Source organism: Bos javanicus, chromosome 19 (genome assembly GCF_032452875.1).
Source record: "Bos javanicus breed banteng chromosome 19, ARS-OSU_banteng_1.0, whole genome shotgun sequence".
Classification (NCBI taxonomy): domain Eukaryota; kingdom Metazoa; phylum Chordata; class Mammalia; order Artiodactyla; family Bovidae; genus Bos; species Bos javanicus.
Genome location: NC_083886.1, coordinates 56,525,083 through 56,551,441, shown reverse-complemented (window position 1 = coordinate 56,551,441; position 26,359 = coordinate 56,525,083). Strand labels below are relative to the sequence as shown.

The following is a 26,359-nucleotide window of genomic DNA, read 5'->3' as shown; positions in this document are numbered from 1 at the left end:
AGAATCTGCCTGCAATGCAGAAAACTTGGGTTCAATCCCTGGGTTGGGAAGATCCCCTGGAGCAGGGAATGGTACCCCACTCCAGTATTCTCGCCTGGGAAATCCCACAGACAGAGGAGCCTGGAGGGCTCCAGTCCATAGGGTCACAGCGTTAGACACCACTCAGTGACTGAACACTCACAGGCACAGACATGCCCTGGAGCCAGAGCAGGTGTGTGTGTGTGTTGGAGGCCGCGGGGCGGTGGGGGGAGGGGGTAGTGGGGGGCGGGGGGGGGACGGGTAGACTGATAGTAGGTAGACTGATACTAGGAAATGGGCAGAAGTTCCACCCAATCCACATGAGTTTTGGTTGGCCTTTTAGAATGCAAAAAATTGGGCAAAGACAAAATAGGGGACCAGCCTTCTAGAGTAAAGCCACATGACCATCCCAGGGAGTTAGGAAGGGATGACTGGTCTGTAGACAAGTAAACAGGATTCCCTGATCACACCCACTTAAGGGAGGATTCTGAGAGCCAACGGTACGACTCCAGTTGATGGCCCACTCCTCTGCGCCTGCTGGCGCTGGTGAGGCTCCTCCGCCTTCACCTGCTGGTGCCCTTCCCTCCCGCAGTCCAACCTGGAAATTCACTGGATGCGTCCTCGACAGCCCCCTCTTATTTTTATAACACTTTAGTTGAATTTGGAGACAGATGAAGGCAAGCAGGCGAATCGAGAGGGCAAGAGATGGAACCTGCTGGTCAACCTCTAAGTATTTAAACCAGAGTTATTTAGAAACCTAAACAGATCCCAAAGACCAGATGCACCACCTCTGCATTTATTCCTGGCTGCTAACAGGATCACCCACCTAATGTCTCCAGGTCCAAAATATGAGGCTGTTAATTATGAAGCCTTTGAGAGAGCGAGAAACTTCTGACTCAGGGGTCACGTACGTGGTGGGAAAGATGGGGACAAATTTGTAAGAACCTGGTCCTGTTTATAACTTTAGTTCTGTGATGACAACACGTTGAACACCTTTCCTGCTCTGATCATAAACCCAACAAGCCCGATGGGTCGTCCTTCCCCCACAAAACACATCACAGGAAAATATCCTTGGAATCTCACAGCCTCTCTGACCAGAGTAAAGGTGATGAATGCTCACCCACGCACTGGGCAGTGGGTGAGTGGCGCTGGCCCCCGGCCGGGCTTCTGCTGCCAACTGCATTCCTGGACGGATGGCGGCACACAGGGAGGCGGCGCTCTCGTGGTCCTTCGTTTACATAACTGGTTCACATAGGACTCAGAGTCCACTCACCACTCTTGGCGTCTCTTGCTTGCGTGCAGCCGGCCACATGCGGATGGTGGGAGCCCCTCACCAACACCAGCAAGGCGACAAGGCGTTCAAAGGATCACAGCCCTCCAGGCTTGCAGGTGGTTGACCGGTGAGGTTTTAAAGAAGCACAGAACCTTCTCACCTGATGTCACAGCGGCCTTCAGTGCTTCGCTGAGCATGCTGAATTTTTTTTAACTTCTTGACAATCTAGTCTCAGTTAGCAGAGAAAAAACAGCATTTGACCGGAGACATGAGCTTGGGCCAGAGAGGATTATCCAAATTCAAAGAAGACAAAGGAGAAGGTAGGAGCAGAAGACAGGAAGACTGAGGTGAGTGGCTGCCAACAGCTGCCACAGGAGCCACCTCAGGGAGAGCTTCAGCTTAGGGGTGAGCACGGCCTCCACAAGTGTCCCTAATCCTGTCAAGGAAAGTACAACCGCCTGTGATCAGCTGGTAGACAGCACGGCTGCTGCAAAGGGGAATGAAAGGTTACAAGCAGAACCCCCAGGGCCCCAGGCTGAAATAACGGCAGGGCCTTCTCTAAAGACTTTCCTTATAGAGTACAAATACAAAACCATACCCCAGGGGCAGATATAAGTCTACAACAATGGAAACAAGGCAAGAAGAGAACTCTAAGGCTGGAAAGGACAACTAGGGCTCAGAAATGCAGGATCCAATCTGATCGATTCATCTGATTAGGACACCCGAATAGCCCCCACGGGATTCCAACCAGACCCCAGAGAATGCGGAAGAGATGACAGAAAGGAATGTGGGTCCTCCACTTCTGTCACATTTAAGCAAGTGCCAGGCTGCTTGGAGACACAAAGAACATAACAGGGGCATCAGCTGCAGCGGGCAGGGACTTCAGACAGAGTCGCAAGAGCCTCAGGATTTCACTGTCTGCCCAGAAACCATCCCTCTTAATGCCGCCCCAGTGACGCTTCGGCTAGCAGCACGTGGACAACAGGGCTCTGGGGTTTAAAGGCCCGGGACGCAGACAGGCCTCCCGGGAGCCGGGCATGTGTGCAGCGCTGGGGTAGCCACTTGCAAAAAGGTTAGCTTGTTGATTTTACCTCAAGTTTTAACTTATTTAGATCCAATTCCATTTTTTTTGTTGTTGTTTAATAATTTAGTCTGTTTAGGCTCGTGGGATCTAAGTTCCCCAAGTTCAGGGACTGAACCCAGACCCTTGGCAGTGAAAGCTCAGAGTCCTAAGCACTGGCCCACCAGGGAATTCCCTCCCTCAGGTTTAACACAAAAACAAAACCCCGCTGGAGACATGATTAAGATTTTATTTAAAAATCTGCAAGTGCTCCATGCAGTGGCAAACTGGGAGAAAAAGCAGGAGGCCACGCCTCAGACCCTTCAGAAGCTTGGGGACAACTTCTCAGCGTTTCACCCTTTACTGTGATAACGAACCATCATTTCCCCACTGAGGGCAGCCACCACCCGCCAGCAGAATCAGTCTTTTCTCCCAAGGTCACAGCAAGAAGAGCAATGAGAGGAGATTCTGGTGTTCTCCAGGGAAAAAAATTTCCAAGATATAAGATGAATTTAACTTTTATTAAATAACGTCAAGGTTTCCCTTGGCACCATTCACACGGATCCTCACCCTTATGCTTAAAACAAGCCCCATGCACTTGCATCGGTAGCGGAGAAGAGAGCTACTGCCGCAAACACTGAGAGAGAGGCTCCCGGCCCCGGAGGTCCTCATTCTCGGGCTTTCGGGGCCCTCCCGGGTCTGCGGGACCCACCGGGCTGCCCCGGGGCCCTGCCGCAGGCTGCAGGCGCGTCCTCGCACACAGACGACAGCCACGCGAGGTCACCTGGAGGAGCTGCGCTCTTTGCTCACGCAGTCGTCCTGCGAGGTGGTGTCCCCGTTCCCCACCATGCCGCACGTCCGCCTCTTCTTCCTGCGGTGCATTGTGCCTTCGCCTTCAGAGCCGGACTCGCACTGGACGCAGAAGGAGAAAAACAGGGCATCAGTCGGAGGCAGCCAGGGACTGAAACTGGGCCCTCAGCAGTGAAAGCAGAGTCCTAACCACTGGACACCAGGGAACTCCCTCTAAGCTTATTATTTACCATCCACGGAAATTCCTAACATGGGCTTTCAGTCTGGAGAATGCTTGAAGTTTAAATCCCGACACCACCGTCCCCAGCTGTGTGATCCTGCATCATTTACTTAACCGAATCTTCAGCTACGTCTCACCCCTAGAAACTACTCTGCGTGCGTGCGTGCAAGTGAAGTCGCTTCAGTCATCCCCGACACTTTGCGACCTTATGAACCATAGTCCGCCAGGTTCCTCTGTCCACAGCATTTTCCAGCAAGAATACTAGAGTGGGTTGAGGGGATCTTTCCAACCCAGGTATGGAACCCGCGTCTCCTACATCTCCTGCACTGGCAGGCGGGTTCCTTACCACTAGCACCACCTGGGAAGCCCAGTGACTGTTTTAACGATTAACAAATGCTTCAGAGCTATAAAAGGGGCAAACCTCACCTCACAGAAGGACTGAGGACAGTGGCAGTTCTTGGAAGAAGAAGGTGAAACACGACCCCCTCTCTTTCCCTTCTGGGGAGGAGGCACAAAGTCCCCTCTGGTTTTTCGAGGGTGCCCTGCCCTGGAGGACTGGGGAGCGAGGGTGGCCTCACCTCTGAGTCCGAGTCGGACGAGCTGGAGCTGGAGGAGCTGGAGGAGTCACTGGAGCTGTCGGAGGCGATCCCCGTGGATTCCTGCAGGTCAACGGAGTCAGCCAGGACCGCCAACTCCGGGTGCTCCTGCTTCAAGATCCTAAGGGATGAGACACGTGCTCTCAGTGTGGCGACAGCCACCCACAGAGCCCCAGACTCAGGGCTGAGCCCTGCCTCTGCTAGACGTGCCGGCACGGTGCTGAGGACAGACACGGATGCACAGGCCGGGCACAGAGCCCCCCGCTGCTCAGGCTTCCCTGAAAGGAAAACCAGCCGCACGCGACTGGCTGCTGCCTAGTGAGCTCAAAAGCCACGCGTGCGCTGCCCACACGAGGCTGCGCGCCCCTGAGTCAGTCTCGGGAGAAACCATCTCTCTCCCTCGTACTCTTCCCTGCACCTTCCTAGCTGATGTTTTTTAATCTCTCCTTTCCACAGCACAGTGCTCAGTGATGGGAGCTGGGCTCAGTTAACGTTCTATTTGTTAAGAGCAGAAACAATAAGGTTTGTGAGAGGTAAGAAGCGTCGGGTGATAGAGTGGGTCCCCCCTCACTGGAAGGTAAAGCTGGACGGGACTGTCGGGGGGCGGCCGCCAGCCCGCCCCTTAGGGACCTCGTCTGGTGGCCACTGCAACCGAGGACAAAAGACACACTGTTCGGGAAGGCCTTTCGGAAGGACCAGACGGCAGCACACAGCGGCCTGAGGGATGGAGTCAGTGGGCCTCGGACGCCCGAGAGTCCGGGGAGAACAAAGCCACCACCCTTGCTGGCCCTCTCAGCAGGGAGGCTGAGCACTGAGCAAGCCGGGATCCCTCTCTTACCCCGAGAGCTGGTCCCTCCAGGTCAGGGTTGGGACACAGTGGCACGGGGTGGCTGGGGGTGGCTTGCACTGCCGCTGCCCGTGCTGTATCTGTTCTGTGGATAAACAGAGGAGCTAAGTCTCCAGGGCAGTCACCTCACTCACGAGAACCGAAGGTAATAAGTTCAAATGGGGGTAAAGCTTTTGGAATAAGGAAAAGAAAACAACCAAAATCAAACCCAAACAAAAATGGCTTCCTTTGCTAGAGCTAGCTTTGAGGAAACACAAAACCAAAACCGAAAAAACGAAAACAGAAAATGAGGAACAATCCCAGTTATGACCGTGTTCGTTGGGACGCCTGGCCTCGATCAAACGTGCAGTCTGAGCCTGTCACCTCAAGGCTGGCAAGCATCCTGAGAACTGGCCCTGACCTTGGACCCACTCTCTTCTACCCGTGAGGTTTTGCAGCCCCAGTTTTTCCCAGGCCTGAGTTAAACTCAGCACATGTTATAGCAGCAGTGGACTCTTGCCATTGTATCTCTGGGGTAGAAGTTGGAGCAAAAGCAAAAAGTAAGAAATCAAAAATGTCTCTCACCTATACCATTTCCTTGACAACTTTGGTCTCCCTCTTACCGTCTTGTGCCAGACAACAGGGAAGTTGGTACTGCTGGCAAAGTTCTGGGTGATGGCAATGGTGGTGTCAAGATTAAGGACAACGTGCCACCAGCCTCCTGAAATCCAACAAATAAACAGTTAAACAGGAATGGGCTCTACACACAATCGCCCTATAACACAAATTTCACATAACATGTAACACAAACTTCTGAAACTGGGGATTCCTGTCCACAAGGGACAGTCTTAAGAGAGCCAGGACCCGGTGTGGTTAGCACTCCTCCTGAGGCAGGAGCCACCACCCACCTGCTTGTGCTAAGTTTCACTGGAGCCTGGCCACGCCTGCTTTCCTGTCCCCTGGGCAGAGCTGAGCCCTTCCGACAGACACCATCCAGCCTGCAGTGCCTAAAATATTTATTCTCTGGCTCTTTTACAGAACAAATGTGTCCAGCCCTGTCCATCCAAAGCTGTGACCAAAACTGTAAAGGCAGCAAGTTCTTCGGTTTCTAGGAAGAGGGTGCATATCTTAAATACCCTCAATTCTAACACTTGGCCTATCAAAACAAAGCGTAATTTTCAGGTGTGGGATTTCCCGCCTCTTGGCTTTTAAGTAACTGTTTCCTGACTTAATCCACCCAGTGCTACACTGTGTCAAAAACCCCATTTATGGAAATAAGCACAAGTCACTGAACACACACAAAGACACTGGGTAACTAGTAGGAATAAAAAAGAATAGGCTCTCCAGCAGATACGAAGTTTTTCAATAGTCGTAATACACACAGGCTACAAGAAAAGTGGACAGCAGCCCCCTGAGCCGGAGATTACGCAGCAACACATCACAGTCAGAGGCAGGCCCCAGTCAGTTCACCGGGAGTCAGCCTGCGGAGGGATTTCTTTGACTCACTGTATATAACTGTGCTCAGGAATGACAGATTACTGAAATCAAAGAAAGTATACCTGGTACAAAAACAGTCTCTCCTGGTTTCTGTAAGATTTCCAGGGGTTTGAATTCGGGTGGCCAGGTTGGAAGCTGCGTCCGGGGATAGATGATGTTAAACCAGGTAATAGCTTCATCTTGCTGGTTCCCTCCTTCTTCTCGGGTCACCTTGATGAGCTCCCTAGGCGTGCTGGTAGGGAACAGGCACCAGCGCTTGTGGCCCTGAACTAAGGCATTCCAGGCACTGGTTCCCAGAGGGTCGATGTGGATTCCTGTTCCGGACCGCGGTGGCCCCATCACAAACCACCTAGAGGATGGAGCATCCAAGATGTGCAGTGTGATTTGACTGCATACATGCCACAAAAGCAGCTTTCAGTTTTATACAAATGTTATTTTGAAAACTATGCAAATTCTAATATTTAGAAATGCTGAGTAAATCGTACATGGGCTGATCCCTAACAGAAAAATCACTGATGTGGCTTATTGCTGGACTTCAGCTATTAAAATGTCCCTTACAGAGACTTTCCCGGTGGTCCAGTGGCTAACACTACGAGCTCCCAATGGAGGGGGCCCAGGTTTGATCCCTGGTCAGGGAACTAGGGACTTCCTTGGTGGCTCAGCAGTAGAGAATCTGCCTCTTAATCCAAGAGACACAGGTTTGATTGAGACGACCCCCTGGAGTAGGAAATGGCAATCTGCTCCCGCATTTTCCCCTGGGAAATCCCATGTACAGGGGAGCCAGGAGAGCTACAGTCCCTGGGGTGGCAAAAAAGTTGGCTACGACTGATCGACTAAACAGCAGCAAAAGGGAGCTAAATCCTGCATGCCACAGCTTAAAAGAGCCTGCATGCTGCACCAAGACCTGGCACAGCCAAAATAAATAAATATTTAAGTAAAATAAAATGTCCCTTACAGATCACTGGTTCAACTTTGATTGCATGCTTGGATCACGTGAGGAAGCTTTCAAAAATCTGATGCCCAGGCAGCACCAGGCAGGAGTCCCTGGGCAGGTATGGGAAGCCCTCTAAGTTCCATGAGCGACCATGGCAGAACCACTCACTGTTTCAGAAAAAAGATTACTTGCTGGAGACAAGATTATAACCACATCACTGCCCAGTACTTACCTGTAAGGGGGCCTGCGCTTCTCCCCCGCATACTGGAAAAGGTCATCGGTGAAAAACTTTGGCACCTTGTAGTCTTCCAAAAGTTTCCTTCTTTTGGGGTGTTCCCCGTAGCTGCTGTCAAAGATGTAAAGGGGGCTGTCATCGCGGGTGCTCTCCATGTACTCGATGTAGTATTTCATCTTCATCTTCACCGAGTACCCGTCGTTGTCCTCGCCACACTTGAACTTCTGGTTCCGGTATTTCCTTTTGAGGCGCTCCAGAGTCCACTTCTCCTGCGCAGACCAGCCCTCTTGGGCATTCAGCAGAACCACGGGCTTGTACGGTCTTTCATATCGCTCCACAAATTCTTCCACCGACAGTTGTAAAGCGTCTGCCCTTTCCACATTGTCCTGAGGGAATCAGAAAAGACCCATCGAATTAAAAAAAAAGAGAGAGAAAGAAAAGCCCGGTGGCAGGTAAGGGTGTTCCCCAAAGCCAATTAGCAATCATAAGCCCAAGGAGCCAGATTCTAGTTCTGGCTCCTCTTAGGGAGGGGAAAGGACTTGCGTGCATTCGGGCACAGCAAACCCATCGCCATCCTACCAAGGAAGCAGGGCTTCGCGTCTCCCACTTGTGGCCTTGAACACCTAGGTTCCCTATGGCCCCGCCGCCCAAAAGGGGTGCAGGGGTGACAGGCCTCGTGGAGGGCGTCAAGGGGGTGCGGCTCCAGCTGCCCTCGGCAGGCGCGGCTGCGGCGAGGAGAAAGGAGGCCCGCGCTGGAACGGGCGCCGACGACCCCGACCTCCGCGGGGTGCGGGCGAGCCCATCGGAACTCCGGGGGCAGTGCTGGGCGGCACCTCTCCGGTCCCGGGAGAGGTGCGCACAGCCCCCGGTGGATGCCCGTGGTCCGCCCGGCCCGCGATCGCGGCCCGCTCACCGCCACGGCCGCCGGGTTCAGTGGGAAGCTCTCGTAGTAGTTGTGCCGGGTCCAGTCCAACGAGTCCTTCAGCTCCGGCCGCGCACTCCTCTTGGCCTCACGGATCCGCTTCTTGCTCTTGTGGTTCATCCTGCAGGGTCACCACCAGCTGGTTCCGCGACGACCTCAGCGCAGCTCGCTTCCTGCCACCAATGCGCCGCTCCCCTCTCCGCACACACACACACACCCAGACTAGGGCGACGGCAGCACCAAGACGCCCTTCGCTCCGGCCCGGCGCCTTTAAAGTCGCCTTCCAGAAGATTCACTCCCTAACCACCTTCCGAGCCTCCGGTTGGACGAGTGGCTGCCGTCTTCCCCCACCTCCGGCCTCTCGCGATAAGCCATTGGCCTCTGCGTCTCCAGGCCCAGCCCTCACACATACCGGATATCCGCCATGTTGGGAAGGTCAGCCCAGTCGAGCTACCTCTTCGTTGCGGCCCCGCCTCTCCCGCGTCCGCTTCCTGTTCGTCACTTCCGGCAGCGAAGGGTGTCTCTTTTGGCTCTCTTCCGGCCGGCTACCCGCCCGCTGCACCTGTTCTGTGTGTCTCGTTTGCCTGGTGTTGGGGGTCTGTTCTCGCCGCGTGGTCATTTCGTCGCTCGAGGGGTGCTTCCCCCGCTTGCTGTCGGGTAGTAGCGACCTGAAGTGCGCCGGGGAGACGGCCCGAGCAGACCCGGGGGCCCTCGCGCGTGCAGCTTGGCAGCCTGGCGGCCCGGCGCCCTCCCCTGCTCCCGGCCCGCACGGAGGCCACCGACTCCTCTTCGGACGAGGGTGGCCTCCGAGGGCAAGTGGTCCGGGCCCAGCGCTTTCGGTTCTCGGAGGGGCCGGGTCTGGGAGATGAGGGGGCCGTACTGGAAGTGTGCGTCCCGCAGGTGCGTGCCAAGGCACCCACCGGGAATCGCCTTAGCGCGGTAGTGTTTCTCAGCCGGCCTGGGGCTGTAGGGAGGAGTATAGGAGAGGGGGTCAGGGGCTTTTTCATTCAGCCTTCGGGTGAACCCGCAGAGCCAAACGGTTTGCTATGAAGCCTTTTGGCAGATTAAATGTCGAGAAGGGGAACCTCTCCGTACCTAATACTTCTTGCTGGGAAAGTGACATTCTTCACACCTAATTTTTTTAATCTTGTTGAAGGGCGTGTTAACTGAGATTTATCTGGGACAGGGGATTCCAACTCTCATTAATCAAATAAAGTTTCTGGGGCCTGGTCTTGCTTCCTTTCAGCTCATGGCTGCCCCCAAATTCTCAATAGCAATTATACGTCCGGTTTTTCAAAGCGTTTTCACGTTGCAGCGTTTCATTTGATTTTAACAGCAGCTGGTGGGGTAGACATTGGCAGCAACGGTTTTGAATATGAGAAACAGGTTAAGGGTTGAAGGCTGGAGTGGAATCCATTTCTGGCAGTCTCTAAAAGCCTTCGTGTTAAAATTCCCCTTTGGATTTCTTCCCAGATTGAGGAAGTGGATGAAGATACACCTTGTGAAAAGATACACCTTTACTATAAAAAAATGTTGTAATTGGGGTATTGTTGAAGATATGTCTTTTTTCTTTTAATTACCTAAATCTGGATAACTTACACTTCAGATCAGAACTCCTTCATTGTACTCCTGGGTAAAATCCACCAGGGCAGGCATTTTTGTTTTATGTTTTATTGTATTTATTTAGAAACACAGACAAGAGTGGGCCATTTCAGTGGGCGAGTGCAGCCTGAGCACTCAGATTTTTGTTGAGTGTATTGAATGATTATGTTCAGACCTTCAGTTCCTTCACCTTTGGTATCTTTACCTTTTCAGCCTATCACCCTGGGAGGGGCACCCATTACGAAACAGACTTGCAGTTTTGCAGTTAAACAGTCACTAACTCTGTATACTTTGTACTAACTAGTTTTCATTGAATTTTCCTGACATTCTATGAAGATAGTGCTTTGGAGTTGAGGAAACGGAAGCACAGGTTAAGTAACTTGAGTGAGGTTACACAGCTAGTATTGATAAATTACATTTCTCAAGTTTGAACTCAGGCAGGCTTATATCAGAGTTGTGAGCTATGTTGCCTTGCCTACCTAAATACCATGCTCATGATTCAGTGCCTCCGCAAAGGCTTTACAAGTTGCCTGCCTTCCTAACTCCAGGACTCAGCTCTACTCAGACATCATCTGAGATGTCATCCTAGAATCACCCTGTTCCTCCTCAGCGTTAGCACGTTGCTGCCTGTGCTGTCGCTCAGTTTTGTCTCTGTGACCCCATGGGCTGTAGCCCGCCAGCTTCCTCTGTCCAGGCCATTTCCCAGCAAGAGTACTGGAGTGGGTAACCATTTCCTTCTCCAGGGGATCTTCCCAACCCAGGGATCAAAGCCTGGCCTTCTGCATTGCAGGTGGCTTCTTTACCATCTGAGCCACCAGGGGAGCCCATTACCAGGTTATGCCTAGCTTAAAACCCTCCAGTATCTTCTCACTGCACTTAAATAAAAAGCTAAACTTCCTGTGGCCTACCAGGCACCACAAGTCTGGTCTTTGCTTTCCCTCTGACCTATGCTTGTACTATGCAACCCTGCCTCCAGCCCTCAGGCCCACACTGCCAGGGAGAGGGCCCCGGGGAGGCCTTGGCCTTTGCCTGAATCATCCTCTCCCTATCTTGAGCAACCACCTTGTGGTCACTGCCCACCCCCATTACTCTCACATCACCCTGTTACACTGTGCTGGTAGCATTATTACTGAAAATACTTGCACACACACACACACACACATTCCATGAGTTACATCCTCAGCCTAAAATAGCCACTAAGCCACAAGCCACTCAGGCCCTGGATAAATTCTAGTTGAGTAAGTGAATTATGAAGAATGCTTATCACAAAAAGGAAAAAAAAGTGCTTATCACATTGTATTATAGTTTTATATTCCCTCTCCCCCACCCAAGGGGCTTCTCTGATGGCTCAGTTGGTAAAAGAATCCACCTGCAATGCAGGAGACCCTGGTTCAATTCTTGGGTCGGGAAGATCCACTGGAGAAAGGATAGGCTACCCTCTCCAATATTCTTGGGCTTCCCTTGTGGCTCAGCTGGTAAAGAATCTGCCTGCAATGTGGGAGGCCTGTGTTGGGAAGATCCCCTGGAGAAGGGAAAGGCTACCTACTCCAGTATTCTGGCCTGGACAGTTCCATGGACTATAGTCCAGGGGTTGCAGAGTCGGACATGACTGAGCAACTTTCACTTCACTTACCCACCCATAGAATGTAAACTAGAGAACAAGGAATTGTCATTTTTGTAATGGATGCCAGTGCCAGGCACTCAGTAATTGCTGTATAAATATTCTGAGTTCCAGCATGTTATTTATGGCATACAAAAAATTTCTTTTCAGGTCCTGCATCTTCAATATGGAATGTATGTTTGGCCCTGTGCTGTGGTCCTGGCCCAGTACTTGTGGTTTCACAGAGGATCTCTGCCAGGCAAGGCTGTCTTAGAGGTAAAAGTGCCCTTGAGGTTTGCAAAAATCCTAGATTATAAAGTCTGTATGCTGGTTATTGGGTTTCGTTAGATATCTATTTTTAAGTCAGGGATGATGTGGCCAGTCTCCATGGCAGGTGAGTTAAAAACACTTTAAAGTGTAAGTGAAACCCATTGACTAATCTTAAGGAACCTTGGCGTGGAAGCAGTCTTTGAGGCCATCTTTCTAGGGTGTCCCAACAGGGTCATCCAGGCTCTACTATACCACTGCAGCCTTTCTCGAAAAATGGCTTTCATCTTTGGAAATCTTGAGATTAGTTTTAAAATGTATCCAGTGCTTTCTCACTACTCCACCTGGCTTAAGACTGCTGAAGGCTTACAGAAGTAAACAAGTCGTTTGCAGAAACGGTACTATGCTTAAACCCAAAGGCTGAAGACAAACCAGAAGCTTAAGGACACCTCTTAACTTTTGCAGAAGCATGTAAATGAAATGAAGGCATTTGGTGCATAATTCAGGCTCAAAGTAGTGATGGTTTTTAGCTACTCAAAAAAGGTCGGGAATCTGTGTTGATCCTTGAACAGGAAGCATGTTTCAATCCATAGCAATAGTAATTTTTTTTTTTTTTAGCAATAGTAATTTTATGTAAGGATTTCTTGGTATTATGCAAAGTATGTTTAAGTTCTTTGCTGTTCTAAAGACCCAACTAGAAAAATCCCAAGTCATGCTGTAGACCTGTCAGACTTTAGCCATGTAAGTTATTTAAAATTGGTAGTAATTTAATGGCTAGTTATACATTCAGGTCACCCACTGAGCTTCTAGAGACCTGGGGTCGTCATTATTAGGAGCTCCTTATAGATCATGAGAACCAAGTGACTGAAGGTCACTATAGTGCTATAATGCCCTGGACATCCTGAACAATGGAACTGCTCAAGATATGCTCCCACTTGGAAATGGTTGATCCTCAAACAGCTCAGTGATTGGAGCACCCACCCTCCACAAGACTCAAAATCCACATACAACAGGTGGTTGTTCCCACACCCCAGGACTCAAGAAACTGGATTGCAGAGTCCTAGTTATCAGATCTGATCAGTCGCTCAGTCGTGTCCAACTCTTTGCGACCCCATGAATCGCAGCACGCCAGGCCTCCCTGTCCATCACCAGCTCCCAGAGTTTACTCAGACTCATGTCCATCAAGTCGGTGATGCCATCCAGCCATCTCATCCTCTGTCGTCCCCTTCTCCTCCTGCACCCAATCCCTCCCAGCATCAGTCTTTTCCAATGAGTCAACTCTTCACATGAGGTGGCCAAAGTACTGGAGTTTCAGCTTTAGGATCATTCCTTCCCAAGAAATGCCAGGGCTGATCTCCTTCAGAATGGACTGGTTGGTTATACACCCTCCCAATTCAAACCTGTAGTTGCAGTTGAGGGCCCTTTAAAATGCTGAAATTGACCAACTCCTTTGACCCAGTTAGAACTGTCAAGTTTAAAGGGAGTAAAGCAGTGTTGAATGGAGTTTTATAGACATGGAAAATTCAAATTTACACATTGACCCTGTACTTAAAGGCCAATGCATGAAATGAGAAATCATTTGCCAAGATCCACAACTTGTTGCAGTTCTAAGCAAAACCTTTAAACTTGTTACTAGATTGGTGCTGGAGTGAGCCTTCCAGGAATTGTGGCTGCAAAATGTGGTGCTGAAGTCACACTGTCAGACAGTTCAGAGTTGCCTCACTGCCTAGCAATCTGTCGGGAAAGCTGCCAAATGAATAATCTGCCTCAGGTCCATGTTGTAGGACTCACCTGGGGTCATGTATCTCGGGATCTTCTGGCTCTACCACCACAAGACATTATTCTTGCATCTGATGTATTCTTTGAACCAGAAGGTAAACCTTTTCTTCTTCTCGGTAGTCAATTTAACCACAGATACAATGGAATTAAAAGTCTATTAAGAAGTCTTTTCTTCCCAGACTTTGAGGACATTCTAACTACAGTTTACTTTTTGATGCAGAAGAACCCCAAAGTCAAATTGTGGTCTACTTACCAGGTAAGAAGGTAAGCCTGAATCCTGGTTTACTCCCAGTTTTATTAAAGTTAATGCAAGCGTTACTACTCATTCAGTGTCTAACTTAAGGATAAAATGAGAACATATCTAAAGTAAAACAAGAAAAGCTTGGTTTTTTAAAAGTAATTTATTTTTTTCAGTGCTGACTGGTCACTTGAAGCTTTGCTCTACAAGTGGGACATGAAATGTGTCCACATTCCTCTGGAATCTTTTGGTGCAGACAAAGAAGATATAGCAGAATCTGCCCTTCCAGGAAGACATACTGTTGAAATGCTGGTCATCTCCTTTGCAAAGGACAATCTGAATTACACCTAAAAACTGTTTTGGGACAATGTCAATACTGCTTAGCAACCTGGCAAGCTAACTGTGTGACTCAGACCACTTCAGCTTCTTGAGTACAGTGGGTTTGAAGATGGTCAGATCTGCTGGCTTTAGACTGTGATGGGTCACATAACCGTTAAGACAAAAATTAAAACTATAAGAAAAAGGACCTGGACTGTTCCTAAATTATTAAAATAGGGCATAAATTAGATTATAAGAAGGGGGTTATTCAACTTTTAACAACGTGCTACCTTAGAGCATTGAGGAGAGTGGGTGCTGAACTGGCATTTCCACTTTTTAACTTAGGGGGTAAAAAAAATCAACTACCAAACATTCACTTTCATTCTATACAGTCAGTAACATTCACAAGATAATTGCACAGGTCTTTCAAATAAATGAGAAGGGAAAAAAGACCAACACATATTCTGAGAAAAGCTAACACCAAGAAAACGTTTTAATTAAACTACAGAAACAATGGCTATAGTACAGAATATTCATGAGCAAAAAGATACACCATGTTATAAGTACTTACAAAATTACAAACCATTTGTTTGCTTCCTTAACATTTTCCATATTTTAAGTTCGTACATGAAGATGATCAGATTTACCATTTTGGGGGGGAAGAGGAAGAAAAAAAAAAAGGTGTATTTATCATCGCTAGATGTGCTCACTGTATGCTCCATTATTTATATGCAAGGCCCGGGTGACTGGAAGTGCAGTTGTCAGGCATTTTAATAAACTGGACAGCCATTTGTTTCTGCACGACAAGGCATCTTTACACAGGAGCAATCAGGAGAAAACAGGAAACAGCCAAGCACTCTGCACTGCAACACGCCACCTTAACAGCTAACCAGCATTACTCAACTGCTACACAACTGCGCCTAGTGCACAAAAATACATAAGAGAAGAGATTAGAATTGTGTTTGGTAAACAATCCTTCCCAAAAAAAAAAAAAAATAAAAATCAAGTCTTTTCACCTGAAAAGTCTTTATACAAATTTGGGTTCTGTTTACCATTTAGACCTGAAGGTAAATAACATATACAAATAAATTTACACCAACTTTTGTAGGTTTTTAATTTTAAGGTAGGAAGGCAATGTTGAGTCAATCTCTTGACAGCTTTAGGCTGTGTGTAATGGCTGCACACGTTTCCTTAAAAGTCAGGAGGCCACAAATTAGGTTACCAATCTGTTTAATTCCAAACAAAAAAAGTCAGCACTATATAAACAAAAAGGAAAATTTACCTCAAATATCCAAGTCAATAATGAAATCTGAAGTCGTTCACCTTACTAAATTACAAGAAATTTGAATAACAGCAAAAAAATGGCACATAAAATGAGTTTGCCACCTGAGGCAAAGCTTAAAACAAGTAAAAAGTTAGACAAAATGTTACAAAATAACCTTTTCAATAGCCAGTTGCTTGTTCCAAGGACTCTTCTGATGGACTGAGTACTACCGAGTAAGTGGTCCTTTCCCCCAAGTCCTCCTTTATGTTGCTTGTCGACACATCTAGGTTTGAAAAGAAACAAGCTCAGTTTACCTTCCATTAAACAAAATCACCAAAAGTGCACATGGTTTCAATTTCAGTACTTACTAAGGATCTGGTGAAACCAGTAGGTTACAGAAAGGTTCCAACCAGCCATTATCCATTTTTTAAAGGCCCAATTAGGAAAATTTCACAAAGGTTACCATCAGCACTAAAAACGTGTGTTTAGCTTATGTATTCTTGGCCAAATGACCAAGGTGAAAAATGGTAAGGGGGGAAAAAAGAAGAAAAAAAAAAAAAAAAAAGGAGGGGGGGAGGGTTGGGCTGTATCCAAACAAAACAATTAGTCAGTATATTTTAAGTTTTTAGTTTTCAAATGAAACCATTGGCATTTTAGAATGCTTTAACATCTGAGCTACTTAGGGCCCTTTCCTTTTAAAAAATAGGACCAAACAATTTGAGAGTTAAAGACACACTATCCTTTCCCCACCCAGTGCAATCAATACCTGTAAACTTTTGATTCCAAAAGTTCATTGCTTCTTTTTCGCAATTCGTTTGCCACATCCATTAGAATATGAAGTCCCAGTCAGTACAACAATAGTTGAACTGATTGTTTTCTCTAAGAGGATAGTGCATCTTTAACATTTAAAGACAAACCTGCTCCAATACACGCCCACAGAAACTGGTCCCTGGAGGATCAGCCAAATCAGTTAAAATCTGCAATACTGGCCAATATTCTTTTATCAAACAGGAGACCGCAGCTTTAAAGGGGAAAATGCAGACGTTGGATAAAAACAGCAAGAAATAGTCATTTTCATTAATAGGTCTCAAAACAGTTCATGAAACAGCCATTATCTAAGCTTTATACACATCCTTTCTGCAGACCCCTCTTCAGTATAACTCCCAAAGCTGAGTTAGCTCAGAGCAGTACTCCTAACATCAGGAGCCATTTTTATGTTAATACGGAACAAAACAACTACTCCAAACCCCATTTCTGAATTCGGGCCGTGAAGTCTCGGAGTCGCGCGAACCTTACCATTTGCTTAAGAGGACACCGCTCCTTCCTCTTCCGGAGACTTGGGAGGACTCTTGGATCGCGACCTGGACTTGGATTCCCTCTTGGACACGGGTGGAGGACTCCTGGACCTAGACCTGGATCTGGACCGCGAGCGAGATCTGGAGACCGACGAGGACTTGGACTTGGATCTTCGCGCCGATCTGGACTTGGAGGTGGATCGCGATCTTGAGCGAGTGCGGGACCGGGACTTGGAGCGGCTGTAGCGAGATCGACTCCGGGACCTGGACCGGCTCCGACTCCGGGATCTGCTGCGGCGACGCCGCCTAGGGCTGCGGACAGGGACAGCGGCGCGTCAGGGTTCGGCGGCCCCGCCCGCGTGCTCCCGCCCGCCCAGGCCGCCATTATCTCGCCGCCAGACGCCCAGACGCCATTTCCCTGGTCGCGAGGCCGGGTCCCCGCCCTCCCGCGCCCCGCCGACTCGGCCCGACCGCCACCACGTGTCCCCGTAGGCCTTTGTGATGCAGCCAGGCCCTCCCGGAGCCCCGGCCGCGACTCCCGCCTGCTTACCTGCGGCTCCGACGTCCGTAGCCGCCGCCCCCGTACCTGCGGGGCGGGGGGCCCCGGCGGCTATGGTGCGAATCCGGGGGGCGGCCGTAGCGCGCCATCTGCACCCGCAGCTCGCGGCCGTCCAGTACGGCTCCGTCCATGGCATCCATGGCGTCCTCGGCGTCGCGCTTGTCGTGGAAGCGGACGAAGGCGAAGCCGCGGGACTCCTTGGTGTAGCGGTCCCGCGGGATGTACACATCGCCGACGCGCCCGTACTTCTCGAACACGCGCCTCAGGGTGTCGGGTGAGGTGCGGTAGGTTAGGTTATCCACCTTGAGAGAGGTCATGCCCTCCACATCGGGAGGCGGGCGACCGTAACTCATGGCTCTGGAAAGTCGGGCCGGGGCTGCGCGCAGACGAACTAATGCCCCGGCGGGCCCACGCGCTCGGCTGCAGCGGCAGCGGTTTCCTCAGGTTAGCTCGGCTCGACGCCGCGCCTCTTTCCTGGCGGTTGGTTTCCGCGTGCAGACGTTTCGAAAGGCCGAACTGGAAAAGTCCACAAGAGAAGGGCCCAACCGACTCCACCAGAGAAGCAACTGGGCCGGCGGTGGCTGCAGCGCCCATTTATATCCCTCCTCACAAAATGGCGCCCGCGCCACCCGGAAATGAATCTTCTGATTGGCTCATCTCACCCCGCCTCTCAACGTCCCTGCCGCGCGCCCCGCCCCTGTCCGGCGCGCTTGCGCAGAGTAGGCGGGCGGGTCGAAAAGCGCGGAGTCACTGCTGCTGGGAGGGGGAGCGGGATTGGCCGACAGTTGGAAAGCCCGCGAAACGCTCCTTCCGGCTGCGAGGCCCGTTGTGACAGGAGGAAAGGGAGGGGCTCCCCTGCTGGGCTCCGCCTTCTTTTCGTGCCACTTTCTAATCTCGCAGCTTTTCTGCTGGAACCTCCGCCTTCTCTGTTCAAGGGGTATTCCTTCACCTTGCCCCTCTGTGATTCTGTCTCCTCAGACCGGCTTCGCGGCCTACAGGCTTCCTTCCTCAATTCCTGACTCCTTCGCTGGGTTCCACTTTTTAGCTCCCGCCTTTCCGGAGCCTTCGAGGTCCTCCCTGCTCCCTCCGAGCGGATGCGGGAGCCCTAGCCGCGAACTTGCGCTTCCCCGGCCGCCCTGGACTACAATTCCCAGCGAGCCCAGCGGCCGGCGTCTCGGCTGCGGTCAGGTGACTGGGTCGCCTGACCTGAGGTGAGTCAGGGCAAGGCGGCGGGGCCGTACCGGCTGCTGCATCTCGCCCTTGACTCCTGATTCTCTCTTGGCTCCTCAACTTGGAGCAGCAACGTTCTTTGCTCTTCTCAGGGTGTTGGGTCCTTCCCTACTCGAATCGTGTGCTAGGAAGGTCCTAGCTAAGCCTGTGGGGAGAACTTCACCCTAAGCCCCGGATTCTACTCCAAGACCTGGAAGTTGACAGCTTGGCTGCCCTGCTCCTGGATCTGCCTCCTCTCACCATCTCATTTCTTCTCCCAGGATTGCAGTGGGTTCGCCTGGAGGAGAGCTGAGTGACTGCCCTGGGCTACTGCTGACCTCCAGCAGAGTTGAACCAAAATGTCCCCGGAATCTAAAAAGCTTTTCAACATCATTATTTTAGGAATTGCCTTTATGTTTATCTTCACCGCCTTTCAAACTTGTGGAAATGTAGCGGTGAGTTGGACTTTGTTCTCTCTCCCTCCTTTGCAGTGCTTGTCATAATGCATTCCAAAAATGATCATGTTATGTCTAATAGTACACTTAAGTTGCACCTTTTATTTTGTCACCTAACACTTCCTCGTTTTCCATGATAAGATTTGATTTCATGTGTCAGACATCTCTTAGTGGGGTCATTTATTTCTCTGATCTGATTTGGAGTTTATATGTTGACCTATTTATTTGTTATCTGTATTAAGGACTATATTAGTACTTGGACAGTTTAGGGAATAAACGTAAAGTCTAGTTATAGATGATCTTCAGCCCTCCCCACCTGACCTGCCTGCCATTGGTTTGCCTTCCGTTCTGTAGTCCTTTCCCTTCTCTCCTGTTGGGATTTCTGTATTAAGTATCCAGCATCTTGAATTTTTACTTTATTCTCACTACTTGGAGACAGATTTTCTGAGGGGGAGGGAGATTACAAAACGTTTTCATTGATTAGTTTTATTTTCCACACAGCAAACTGTCATCAGGAGCCTAAATAGTACAGATTTTCACGGCAGTGGATATACCAGGTATTGTACTGTATGATTGGTTCTACTTTGTATATCCTACAAGTTGCTTAAAAGTCACGGACAACATAAGATACTGTGATTGGATTGTTTTTTCTTCTCTGTATCTAGACTGTTTAGGGGAACATAATGTGGTAAAGATGATGAGTTTAGTTTTCAAGTAGAATTAGACAATGAGGTTCAAAACTTAATTGCTGTGGTATTTTAGGAAATTGCTTCTATGTGATCAGCTTCCTTGCTCAGGTTAATGTGTGTAAAGCACTTAGCAGAGTGGCTGGCATTTAATAAGCACTCAGGTATTGTCATAATTACATCTTCCCAATCCTAAATAGGATGTTTTATAAGACTCTTGAAATATTTGTTGGTCTTCCTGTTTTTCTAATTTCATAATTATTAATATACTGTCATCAGGAGCTTTTAGATTTCAGTTAAGGTGTTTAGTAGCAATTTTACAGGTGGAGAAAATGAAGTGAAAGGCTCTTCATAGGTCACTAGTACATTGTGATTGAAGTTGGGACTGTAACTCAGTATAAACACAAACAGATTTCTTAATTTCTCTATGGTTAGATTGTGGTCAGCTCCTCCTCCCACCCTCCCCAACTCTTCTTATTTGGTTCTTTGTTATCTAACCTAAACCTGATCTTATGTATAATACTTGAGAGTATAAGAATGTTAAGGTCCATTTTTCTAAGTGACTAAAGACGCTTACTCCTTGGAAGAAAAGTTATGACCAACCTAGATAGCATATTGAAAAGCAGAGACATTACTTTACCAACAAAGGTCCGTCTAGTCAAGGCTATGATTTTTCCAGTGGTCATGTATAGATGTGAGAGTTGGACTGTGAAGAAAGCTGAGCACCAAAGAATTGATGCTTTTGAACTGTGGTGTTGGAGAAGACTCTTGAGAGTCCCTTGGACTGCAAGGAGATCCAACCAGTCCATTCTAAAGGAGATCAGCCCTGGGATTTCATTGGAAGGAATGATGCTAAAGCTGAAACTCCAGTACTTTGGCCACCTCACGCGAAGAGTTGACTCATTGGAAAAGACTCTGATGCTGGGAGGGATTGGGGGCAGGAGGAGAAGGGGATGACAGAGGATGAGATGGCTGGATGGCATTACCAACTTGATGGACATGAGTTTGAGTGAACTCCGGGAGTTGGTGATGAACAGAGAGGCCTGGTGTGGTGGGATTCATGGGGTTGCAGAGAGTCTGACACGACTGAGTGACTGAACTGAAGTGTAGCACGCCAGGCCTCCCTGTCCATCACCACCTCTCAGAGTCCACCCAAACCCATGTGCATTGAGTCGGTGGTGCCATCCAACCATCTCATCCTCTGTCATCCCCTTCTTCTGCCCTCAATCTTTCCCAGCATCAGGGTCTTTTCAAATGAGTCAGGTCTTCACATCAGGTGGCCAGCATATTGGAGTTTCAGCTTCAACATCAGTCCTACCAATGAACACTCAGGACTGATCTCCTTTAGGATGGACTGGTTGGATCTGCTTACAGTCCAAGGGACTCTCAAGAGTGAGCCATTACGTTGAGTTAAATGAATTCTGGTTTAAACAAGTTATAGCTACATGATTATTTATAGCAGTGAGATTTCATGCCACTGCCAGGAGTTGTCAGCTAAATCTGTAGGGCAGACTGGTTGATGAGGGCCTCTGGAATCAGATTCCCAGGGATGAGATTCTGGTTCCACCATTGACTAGCTGTCCAGCTGCAGTTTTGACAAGTTACTTGACCCCTCTGTATTTCACTTCTCTTTTCCATAAAAAATAATATGTTCTTCATGAGGTGTGTTAGCTGCTATAATAATTCACTGGTATATTAAAAACCATATTGTCCAAGGCAGACTAATTATTTTCATTTGACAGGACTTCAGTATTTTAAACAAGTGAAAACTTTAATGTGACATTTAATGTAAGGACGTAGTTATAAATTCTGACTAAAGACTGAGTGGTTATTGCAAAAACAAAAAACAAACAAACTGTAGACTCTAATTAGGTTTGAAAAAAATTGAGCTTTGAGACAGTGTTTCAAGAGTTTTGTTTTTTTCCCTTTTGTGTGTTACGTGTGCAGCATGGCAATTATTTATGGAGTGTTCTCTGCTTCAAATTTGATTACACCATCAGTGGTTGCCATTGTAGGACCTCAACTCTCTATGTTTGCTAGTGGTTTATTTTACAGGTAAGTAATCCCATTTTCTTTCATTTAATTAGAATGCCTTCAGCTTCTTTCAAGCACATAGTAAACTTGTGCTTTGAACTTGCTGACTTGGTTGGAATAGATTATAGGTAGTGTTTTAGAGGTTTGGCTCTCTACTTGATGCTTAGCGGTACTGTTGTTTTAAAGTGATGGGATTTGTGTATATTTGCTTTTCTTTTTCGACTAATATATATAATATACAAAAATCTCTTTCTATAGGCTTGAAAAGAACTCAGGTAATAATCTTATTTTGTGTCAAGTAGATTAATGGGAATTAAATTTCTTCTGGGCTACAGAACTGTAGTCCCACTGTGTGCTGAGCTTTTTGGCGAAGGCCAGTTGCAAACCTTTATTCAATGCCTGAGTTCACAAATTTGAAATAGTAAGTTAAGAAATGACACTTGTCCTCTTTTTTCCAACACTGGAGAAGCCCTTTACAGCTTGAATTTTGAAAGAAGAGATCCCTCAGAATTGATTCCTAGAAGGCATAATTGACATTCTGTTTCAGGTATTGTTTGACTGTAATACGTTGACCTGTTATATTTTAGCATGTACATTGCCGTTTTTATCCAGCCTTTCCCGTGGTCCTTCTACACAGCCTCTGTTTTCATTGGAATTGCTGCTGCTGGTAAGCATTTTGATTTCTATTTTCTGAGTCTAAGAGTATTGTTTATATGTTTAATATATAAAGCTAAATGCTTTCATTCCCTTGATAAACTTTTGATTTGAATTTTAGTACTTTGGACAGCACAAGGAAACTGCCTGACGATAAATTCAGATGAGCACACTATTGGGAGAAACAGTGGAATTTTCTGGGCACTCTTACAATTTAGGTAATAATTTTTATGGCTCCATCTTTCCTATAATTTTTTTTTCTTTGGTCAGACCATTTTTTTAGATCCCGATTGTGTTGAGAACTCAGATCTTCTTTTTACATGAGTTAAGTTCCTAGGTACATGTCATAGAGATTTAAAATTTTATGGGATTACTTAAAGATTCATGGATCTACCTCATTGAAATTTATGATTAGCAAATGGAAAATAATATTAACCATAATGTATATAGCATCTGCTATACTTTAGGTGGCTCAGTGGTAAAGAAACCGCCTGCCAATGCAGATTGGGTTCAATCCTGTGGAACAAGTGTATGACGCCCACTCCAGTATTCTTGCCTGGAGAATACCAGTGGACAGGGGAACCTGACAGGCCACAGTCCACAGGGTCACAAAGAGTCAGATAGGACTGAAGTGACTTGCAGGCATGCATACTTTGTACATACCTTATATACTTCTGGACTTCCCTGGTGGCTCAGACGGTTAAGCGTCTGTCTACAATGTGGGAGACCTGGGTTCAATCCCTGGGTTGGGAAGTTCCCTGGAGAAGGAAATGGCAATCCACTCTAGTAATATTGCCTGGAAAATCCCATGGACAAGGAGCCTGGTAGGCTACAGTCTATGGGGTCGCAAAGAGTTGGACACGACTGAGCGATCTTCTTCACCGTACATACTACTGGGCTCTTTAATCTCAATAATAGTTACAATCTCCTGTGATAAGAAGGCATTATCTCCATTCTACAGATTAGATAACAAAAGCTTAACTAAAAGTTAAGTAACTTATCCAATCATGTGGATTCCAAAGGCCATGTCCTTCCCACCCAGTTATGCTACTTGACAACTGTTAACGATTAAATTTTCAAACAGAGACTAACTCTATGGACACTGAAGGATACAGCATGTTATATATTTCCACAGTAAAAAGCAACAACAGGCATACATGCTATCATGGAATCTGTCCTGAGGATTTACCCTCATATCCTAAATGCCTAAAATTTTGGCTTTGGTAAGGCTTAAGCAAAAAAAGAAATGCAAAGAGGCAAAATGGTTGTCTCAGGAGGTCTTACAAATAGCTGAGAAAGGAAGGGAAGCTAAAGGCAAAGGAGAAAAGGAAAGATACGGCCATTTGAATGCAAGTTCCAAAGAATATCAAGGACAGATAAGAAAGCCTTCCTCAGTGATCAGTGCAAAGAAATAGAGGAAAACAATGGAATGGGAACGACTAGAAAATTAGAGGTACCAAGGGAACATATCTTTGCAGAGATGGGGACAATAAAGGACAGAAATGGTATGGACCTAACAGAAGCAGAAGATATTAAGAAGAGGTGGCAAGAATATACAGAAGAACAATACAAAAAAGATCTTCATGACCCAGATAATGACAATGGTGTGATCATTCACCTAGAGCCAGACATCGTGGAATATAAAGTCAGGTGGGCTTTAGGAAGCATTACCAGCACCCATCTCACACACTAGCAAAGTAATGCTCAAAATTCTCCAAGCCAGGCTTCAACAGTACATGAACCATGAACTCCCAGATGTTCAAGCTGGATTTAGAAAAGGCAGAGAAACCAGAGATCAAATTGCCAGCATCTGTTGGATCATCAAAAAAGCAAGAGAGTTCCAGAAAAACATCTACTACTGCTTTTTTGACTATGCCAAAGCTTTTGTGTGGATCACAACAAACTGGAAAATTCTTAATGAGATGGAGATACTAGACCACCTGACCTGCCTCTTGAGAAATCTGTATGCAGGTCAAGAAGCAACAGTTAGAACTGGACATGGAACAACAGACTGGTTCCAAATCAGGAAAGGAGTACGTCAAGGCTGCATACTGTCACCCTGCTTATTTAACTTATATGCAGAGAAATCCTGGACTGGATGAAGCACAAGCTGGAATCAAGATTGCTGGGAGAAATATCAGTAACCTCAGATATGTAGATGACACCACCTTTATTGCAGAAAGCGAAGAAGAACTGAAGAGCCTCTTGATGAAAGTGAAAGAGCAAAGTGAAAAAGTTGGCTTAAAACTCAACATTCAGAAAACTAAGATCATGGCATTCAGTTCCATCACTTCATGGCAAATAGATGGGGAAACAGTGGAATCAGAAACTTTATTTTTTGGTCTCCAAAATCACTGCAGATGGTGACTGAAGCCATGAAATGAAAAGATGCTTGCTCCTTGGAGGAGAAGCTGTGACCAATCTAGACAGCATATTAAAAAGCAGAGACATTACTTTGCCAATGAAGGTCCATCTAGTCAAAGCTATGGTTTTTCTAGTAGTCATGCATGAATGTGAGAGTTAGACCATAAAGAAAGCTGAGCGCTGAAGAATTGATGCTTTTGAACGGTGTAGAAGTTCAAAGAATTGATACTTTTGAACTGTGGAGAAGACTCTCGAGAGCCCCTTGGACTGCAAGGAGAGCCTACCAGTCCATCCTAAAGAAAATCAGTCCTGAATATTCATTGGAAGGACTGATGCTGAAGCTGAAACTCCAATACTTTGGTCACCTGATGCAAAGAACTGACTCACTGGGAAAGATCGAAGGCAGGAGGAGAAGGGAACAACAGAGGATGAGATGGTTGAAAGGTATCACTAACTCTATGGACAGAAGTTTGAGTAAACTCCAGGAGTTGGTGATGGACAGGGAAGCTTGGCATGCTGCAGTCCATGGAGTTGCAAAGAGCTGGACACAACTGAGCGACTAAACTGAACTGAAGGCTTAACAAGTACGAATATCGTTTTAAGGGTTGTATGTTAAGAAACTGGAGTGTAAGTGAATGATTTCTTCCCTGTTGCTGTTTAGTCACTCAGTCCTGTCTGACTCTTGTGACCCCAAGGAATGTAGCCCTGCCAGTCTCATCTGTCCATGGGATTTCCCAGGTAAGAATACAACAAAGGAGTGGGTTGCAATTTCCTTTTCCAGGGGATCTTCCCGACCCAGGGATAGAATCTGCGTCTCCTCCATTGGCAGGTAGATTCTTTACCACTCTGATTTTTTTCCCTAGGAAAGTGCTAAATAAAGTATTTGATTAGATGCAGATAACTAAATCATTGATTTTTTCACCAGTTCTTTAAAATACAGAATTTTAGAGGTAGAGTAAACTTGTTTTCTGGGTGTCATTTTCAGACTCCAATACATCACATGTTTCAAAGTGAGTCAGGTCTTTGGAAGCCGGTTCTGAATCAGGTTGCTGTCACGTGGAAGGAGACTGAGTTCCCTCAGTCAGTTGAGTTTTTCAGAAAGAGGGTGAAGTCGATACTTTTAAATGACTTAGGGCAGGTAGATAACTTCGTTATGTAGGCCTCTCTCTCTTTTTTTTTTTTTTAACAAGGAATGGAAAAATTATTTTAAAGCCCATAAATATGAAAATAACTTCCCAACATCCTCTCCCTCCTTTTCTTCCCCCAGCTTGTTCTTTGGAAATCTCTACATATATTTTGCTTGGCAAGGGAAAACTCAGATATCAGGTTTGTTTTATTCACTGTGCTTTATTCAGATACGTTCAAAGCGAAATAGCAGTTCCATGAAAATTCCCAGTATGCTTGGTTCAGATTGTTCTAGTGAACGTTGGTACTCTTAAGTCCTCTCAGATTTTTGCTTTTAATATCTTCCCTTGGATTATATTATTATACTAGGATTTACAGCTTATGACTGCACTTCAAGTAGGATCTCAAAGTGTGGGAGAAGGTTGTGCATGTGTGGGTAGACTAATCAGTTGTCAAAAGAATTTTTAATTCACTTGTTTTGTCTATACTCTGATTAAAAGAATATGATTAAGTTCTTAT

General features: G+C 47.2%; 4 protein-coding genes across 16 annotated transcripts in view; 2 read left to right on the top strand and 2 right to left on the bottom strand.

Moving 5' to 3' along the window:
* Positions 1-2,853: 2,853 nt before the first annotated feature.
* JMJD6 (jumonji domain containing 6, arginine demethylase and lysine hydroxylase) lies at positions 2,854-8,734 on the bottom strand. Of its 4 annotated transcripts, none has more exons than XM_061392725.1 (6): positions 8,383-8,511; positions 7,467-7,855; positions 6,363-6,649; positions 5,389-5,524; positions 3,960-4,098; positions 2,854-3,263 (listed from the first exon to the last, which is right to left on the bottom strand). In XM_061392725.1, exons 1-6 carry the CDS (start codon positions 8,509-8,511, stop codon positions 3,132-3,134), a joined length of 1,212 nt encoding a protein of 403 aa, XP_061248709.1. In that variant the 3' UTR covers positions 2,854-3,131. The 4 variants fall into 4 exon arrangements, with proteins under 4 accessions (XP_061248709.1, XP_061248711.1, XP_061248712.1 ...); XM_061392727.1 differs by lacking the exon at positions 2,854-3,263 and adding an exon at positions 4,816-4,909 and having other exon boundaries at positions 3,974-4,098; positions 8,383-8,730; XM_061392728.1 differs by lacking the exon at positions 2,854-3,263 and adding an exon at positions 4,816-4,904 and having other exon boundaries at positions 4,008-4,098; positions 8,383-8,728.
* A 14-nt stretch (positions 8,735-8,748) lies between these two features.
* On the top strand, positions 8,749-15,197 carry METTL23 (methyltransferase 23, arginine). 4 transcript variants are annotated; one of them, XM_061392734.1, is made up of 5 exons: positions 8,749-8,826; positions 11,765-11,869; positions 13,497-13,734; positions 13,819-13,903; positions 14,054-15,197. In XM_061392734.1, exons 2-5 carry the CDS (start codon positions 11,786-11,788, stop codon positions 14,226-14,228), a joined length of 582 nt encoding a protein of 193 aa, XP_061248718.1. In that variant the 5' UTR covers positions 8,749-8,826; positions 11,765-11,785; the 3' UTR covers positions 14,229-15,197. The 4 variants fall into 4 exon arrangements, with proteins under 4 accessions (XP_061248718.1, XP_061248716.1, XP_061248717.1 ...); XM_061392732.1 differs by lacking the exon at positions 8,749-8,826 and adding an exon at positions 8,884-9,291; XM_061392733.1 differs by lacking the exon at positions 8,749-8,826 and adding an exon at positions 8,884-9,330.
* Positions 14,658-17,941, bottom strand: SRSF2 (serine and arginine rich splicing factor 2). 5 transcript variants are annotated; one of them, XR_009731483.1, is made up of 5 exons: positions 17,305-17,915; positions 16,756-17,066; positions 16,377-16,480; positions 15,635-15,742; positions 14,658-15,115 (listed from the first exon to the last, which is right to left on the bottom strand). XR_009731483.1 is itself a non-coding variant. In XM_061392731.1 (3 exons), the coding sequence occupies exons 1-2, from the start codon at positions 17,664-17,666 to the stop codon at positions 16,763-16,765; spliced, it is 666 nt and encodes a 221-aa protein (XP_061248715.1). In that variant the 5' UTR covers positions 17,667-17,941; the 3' UTR covers positions 14,658-15,742; positions 16,756-16,762. The 5 variants fall into 5 exon arrangements, 2 of the variants coding, with proteins under 2 accessions (XP_061248715.1, XP_061248714.1); XR_009731481.1 differs by having other exon boundaries at positions 14,658-15,742; positions 17,305-17,930; XR_009731482.1 differs by lacking the exon at positions 16,377-16,480.
* Positions 17,942-18,435: 494 nt separating this feature from the next.
* Positions 18,436-26,359, top strand: part of MFSD11 (major facilitator superfamily domain containing 11) — a 28,029-nt gene continuing 20,105 nt past the window's right edge. For 2 of the 3 annotated variants that reach the window (XM_061392722.1, XM_061392724.1), the window contains exons 1-7: positions 18,436-18,524; positions 18,804-18,977; positions 19,479-19,534; positions 21,611-21,718; positions 22,285-22,364; positions 22,473-22,569; positions 25,983-26,041. In XM_061392722.1, coding sequence (XP_061248706.1) covers positions 18,882-18,977; positions 19,479-19,534; positions 21,611-21,718; positions 22,285-22,364; positions 22,473-22,569; positions 25,983-26,041 — 496 coding nt within the window. In that variant the 5' untranslated portion in view covers positions 18,436-18,524; positions 18,804-18,881. Of the gene's footprint in view, positions 18,978-19,478; positions 19,535-21,610; positions 21,719-22,284; positions 22,365-22,472; positions 22,570-25,982; positions 26,042-26,359 lie in introns of all 3 variants that reach the window. The other variant, XM_061392723.1, reaches the window with a different exon arrangement.

Bases quoted from the DNA above. Each gene is read 5' to 3' on its own strand.
- JMJD6 (XM_061392725.1), bottom strand. From the start codon at position 8,511: ATGAACCACAAGAGCAAGAAGCGGATCCGTGAGGCCAAGAGGAGTGCG. The intron at 7,856-8,382 runs GTGAGCGGGCCG...TGATTCCCTCAG, and splicing joins TGAACCCGGCGGCCGTGGCG to GACAATGTGGAAAGGGCAGA. The intron at 4,099-5,388 runs GTGAGAGACATT...CTCATCCCTTAG, and splicing joins TTGTCAAGGAAATGGTATAG to GATCTTGAAGCAGGAGCACC.
- METTL23 (XM_061392734.1), top strand. From the start codon at position 11,786: ATGTATGTTTGGCCCTGTGCTGTGGTCCTGGCCCAGTACTTGTGGTTT. The intron at 11,870-13,496 runs GTAAAAGTGCCC...ACTTGTTACTAG, and splicing joins CAGGCAAGGCTGTCTTAGAG to ATTGGTGCTGGAGTGAGCCT. The intron at 13,904-14,053 runs GTAAGCCTGAAT...TATTTTTTTCAG, and splicing joins TCTACTTACCAGGTAAGAAG to TGCTGACTGGTCACTTGAAG.
- SRSF2 (XM_061392731.1), bottom strand. From the start codon at position 17,666: ATGAGTTACGGTCGCCCGCCTCCCGATGTGGAGGGCATGACCTCTCTC. The intron at 17,067-17,304 runs GTAAGCAGGCGG...CCCTGTCCGCAG, and splicing joins TACGGACGTCGGAGCCGCAG to CCCTAGGCGGCGTCGCCGCA.